At 38.8% G+C, this 3,432-nt stretch overlaps 1 protein-coding gene across 1 annotated transcript; it reads left to right on the top strand.

The window, feature by feature from the left end:
• The first annotated feature begins 799 nt into the window (after positions 1-799).
• Positions 800-3,188, top strand: LOC107684414 (macrophage mannose receptor 1-like). The gene is made up of 4 exons (XM_016480679.1): positions 800-833; positions 917-1,273; positions 2,314-2,667; positions 2,827-3,188. The coding sequence occupies exons 1-4, from the start codon at positions 800-802 to the stop codon at positions 3,186-3,188; spliced, it is 1,107 nt and encodes a 368-aa protein (XP_016336165.1).
• Positions 3,189-3,432: the final 244 nt, after the last annotated feature.

Genomic DNA, 3,432 nt, shown 5'->3' with positions numbered 1-3,432 from the left:
GTGGCTTTCCTTTGCATTGAACCATATGTTAATCAGTGAAAAAAAGAGAGAGAAAGAGGTTCAAGTAGCAAGCATGTTTCGTAACACCAGCAAATGAGATGTACTGTTATAATGTTGACTGAGTTGGCATCATATGAAGAGGAAGCAACGTCACCTGTGTACATGAGATTTGTAAAGCTAACGTGAGAATTGATATAGCACGTGTATATCATTTTGATTTTGATTGCTTCCATTGTCCTCATTTGTAAGTTGCTTTGGATAAAAGCGTCTGCTAAATGACTAAATGTAAATGTACATAATGTTCTCTGTGCCTATGATTTCCATTAATAGAGTGTTGAGTGTGTTGTTGCTGTTGTCTTTTATTTGCATGTGTCATTACATTGTGTGCATACAGACACATACAGACCCTCCAGATCTACCACATTCAAATTAACTCACTTCTGTAGAATTACAGCAACAAAGAGCAACACAGAGAAAAATATCAGAAAAACACATGAACGAGGAAGAAAAATGAAAAGAGCTTTTGTTTAGATTAATAAACAAATGATGTGATGCTGAATGAGGGATGAGAGCAGATATAATAATCACAGACAGAAACATCAAACTCTGGACAGAAGCACACGACCTCTAAAGTAAGAACAACTCACATTCATTCTTTAACTAGACTTTTTGACATGTTAATATTGTCTTAATCATTGTGGTATGGTGCATTTATGTTCCTGTTTTTAATTATCACTGAAATCATGTTTCACACCAAAATGAATCTGGGAATATTTATCTATATTTTTCTTCCTCAGAAATGGACCAAACTCTATATGTCATTCTTCTCATTGGTGAGTGTGTTTGAGGTTTTATTTAGTTTCATTAGGTTTGATCCTGTTCTGAAAAGCATTCAATCAAAGCCTCTCTTTCACAGCTCTCTGCTCCGTGTCTGAATGTTTTCAGCGTCAGTATCACTTTATAAATGAGAACAAGACCTGGACTGAAGCTCAGAGATACTGCAGAGAGAATTACACCGATCTGGCCACCGTTGACAACATGACCGACATGAACGAGCTGAAGAAGAGTGTGAATGGTGGAGGTTTTCAGTTTGTCTGGATTGGGCTGCAGAGGACGGGTCGTGATGAATGGCGTTGGTCTTCAGGTGAACCTGCGCTCTATCTGAACTGGGCTACTGGACAACCAGAAGGCACAGATGATTGTGCTATGATGTTAAATGGAGAATGGCATGATTTGCCATGTAGTGCTGCCCGACAATTCATCTGTTACAACAGTGAGTTCATTTTTAGATGCACCATATACCAGATTTTAATGGAATACTAAACAGTATGACTGTTTAATTTGGTCGTGAATTTAGAATAGACTGTGGATATTTGTCACACTTTCAGTTTTGAGACAATTTCTGTATTTTATGTCGTATTTGCCAGAAGAATAGACTTCATTCACTGAACACACTTTGATCTTTTGTTATCTATATGATCATTTGTCACAATGGAAACTTGCAAGTAAAGAGCCTAAAAATCCTAGAGATCTAAATTGATCTTATATTATGAATAGTAAACGTACTGTAGTGATTAGAGGTGATTCAGCTTGATATTTTCAGCCTTCAGAATCTCAACACAAACCTACAAGGGCTTTGTTTTTCATTTGTAGATTAACTTGAGTCTGCTCCATGTAGGAATGATAGTCATTACAACATAAACCCTCGATGCAGAGAAATGTAATGTAGCGATTCCATAGTGAAGCTATTTTATAATAAAAGTCATGGTACAGGGTTGACATCAAGTTTCCGTGTTTCTAAATGTTTCTCTGTGTGCGACTGACTGTCTAACTGTATGTGTGTGTGTTTCATTTAATGGTTTGAATGCATTCGTTCCAGCCAATCAGAATCTAGTTTTTAGACAGATCATGGTATGATTTAAAATATCTTGAACATTGTGAATATTCAATATATCACCAGCTGTAGAAGCAGCTCAGGTCTTTGAATGAAGTGTTTCTGATGTTTCCACCGCTGCTCCTGTTCACATCTAAACCATAAAGCAGCGTAAGAATGATTCATTAACTTTTTGTCATTTGTTTTTCTTAAAGCGAACACAGGACTCGTCTTTGTCAATCAGCTGAAGAGTTGGAGAAACGCTCAGAGTTACTGCAGACAGAATCACATTGATCTGGTCAGTGTGAGAAACCAGAATGAGAGTCAACAGGTTCAGAAGATCATTAGTGATAATCACTCATCTGGATCATGTTCACATCTAAACCATAAAGCAGCGTAAGAATGATTCATTAACTTTTTGTCATTTGTTTTTCTTAAAGCGAACACAGGACTCGTCTTTGTCAATCAGCTGAAGAGTTGGAGAAACGCTCAGAGTTACTGCAGACAGAATCACATTGATCTGGTCAGTGTGAGAAACCAGAATGAGAGTGAACAGGTTGAGAAGATCATTAGTGATAATAATAAATCTGGATCATATGTCTGGATCGGTCTGTTCAGAGTCAGAGACTCATGGCAGTGGTCAGATCAGAGTAACTCCTCATTCAGATACTGGAACTCTGGTGAACCTAATAATGTTGGAGGTCATGAAGACTGTACAGTGACTGAACCGAACGCTCAGGGACGATGGAATGACATCTCTTGCACCAAACAATTTCCTTTAGTGTGTCATGAAGGTGAGTAGATCCTCACAAAACACACACAATCCATCACCTCCAGAGCTCCTAAAGTTCACGCTGAATGTCTGACATGACAAATTCATCCAGTGTTTGTTCTGCATGTTGTTTTTGATCAGTCTCTCTCTAGTTTCTGCTTGTGCTTTGTTTGGTTTCCAGATAAACTGATTGTGATCAGGGAGAATCTGACGTGGGCTGAAGCGCTGAGATACTGCAGACAGAATCATGTGGATCTGGTCTCGGTTCATTCAGAAGAGATTCAGCATCGTGTGATGAACGTGGTTAAACGGGCGTCTACTGCGGCGGTGTGGTTGGGTTTACACAACTACTGCAGCATGAACATGTGGCTCTGGCTGAGTGGAGAGATGGTGTGCTATCAGAACTGGGCTCCAGGGAACGGGACGACACCGGAAAACTGCAGCCTCGAGAAGAGAAAAGGAGCAGTTCAGTCTGGAGGAGATCAGCGCTGGATCAGCCTTCCTGAATCTCACAAACTCAACTTCATCTGCAGCAGAAATTAAACGCTAATGTGTTTACTTGCATCAACCGTTTTCATAGGCTACTTCATTACTTTTCTGATTCACTTTTATGTTTGATTTGTTCATCAGTAAGTTGTGAGTGAATCTGCTTATTGAGTTTTAAAAGTGGCCAAAAGTCTGTTTTATTTCCGTATAATGATATATGTGTCTTTTAAGAAACTCTTTGTATATCTGGTGTGGTTATGACTCTGTATGTTTCGCACTAATCAAATCTTTTCACACAAAC

This window comes from Sinocyclocheilus anshuiensis, unplaced genomic scaffold, assembly GCF_001515605.1.
Source record: "Sinocyclocheilus anshuiensis isolate Anshui unplaced genomic scaffold, SAMN03320099.WGS_v1.1 scaffold713, whole genome shotgun sequence".
Lineage (NCBI taxonomy): Eukaryota > Metazoa > Chordata > Actinopteri > Cypriniformes > Cyprinidae > Sinocyclocheilus > Sinocyclocheilus anshuiensis.
Note: the sequence above shows the minus strand (reverse complement) of the source record. Positions and strands in the feature narration are given on the sequence as shown.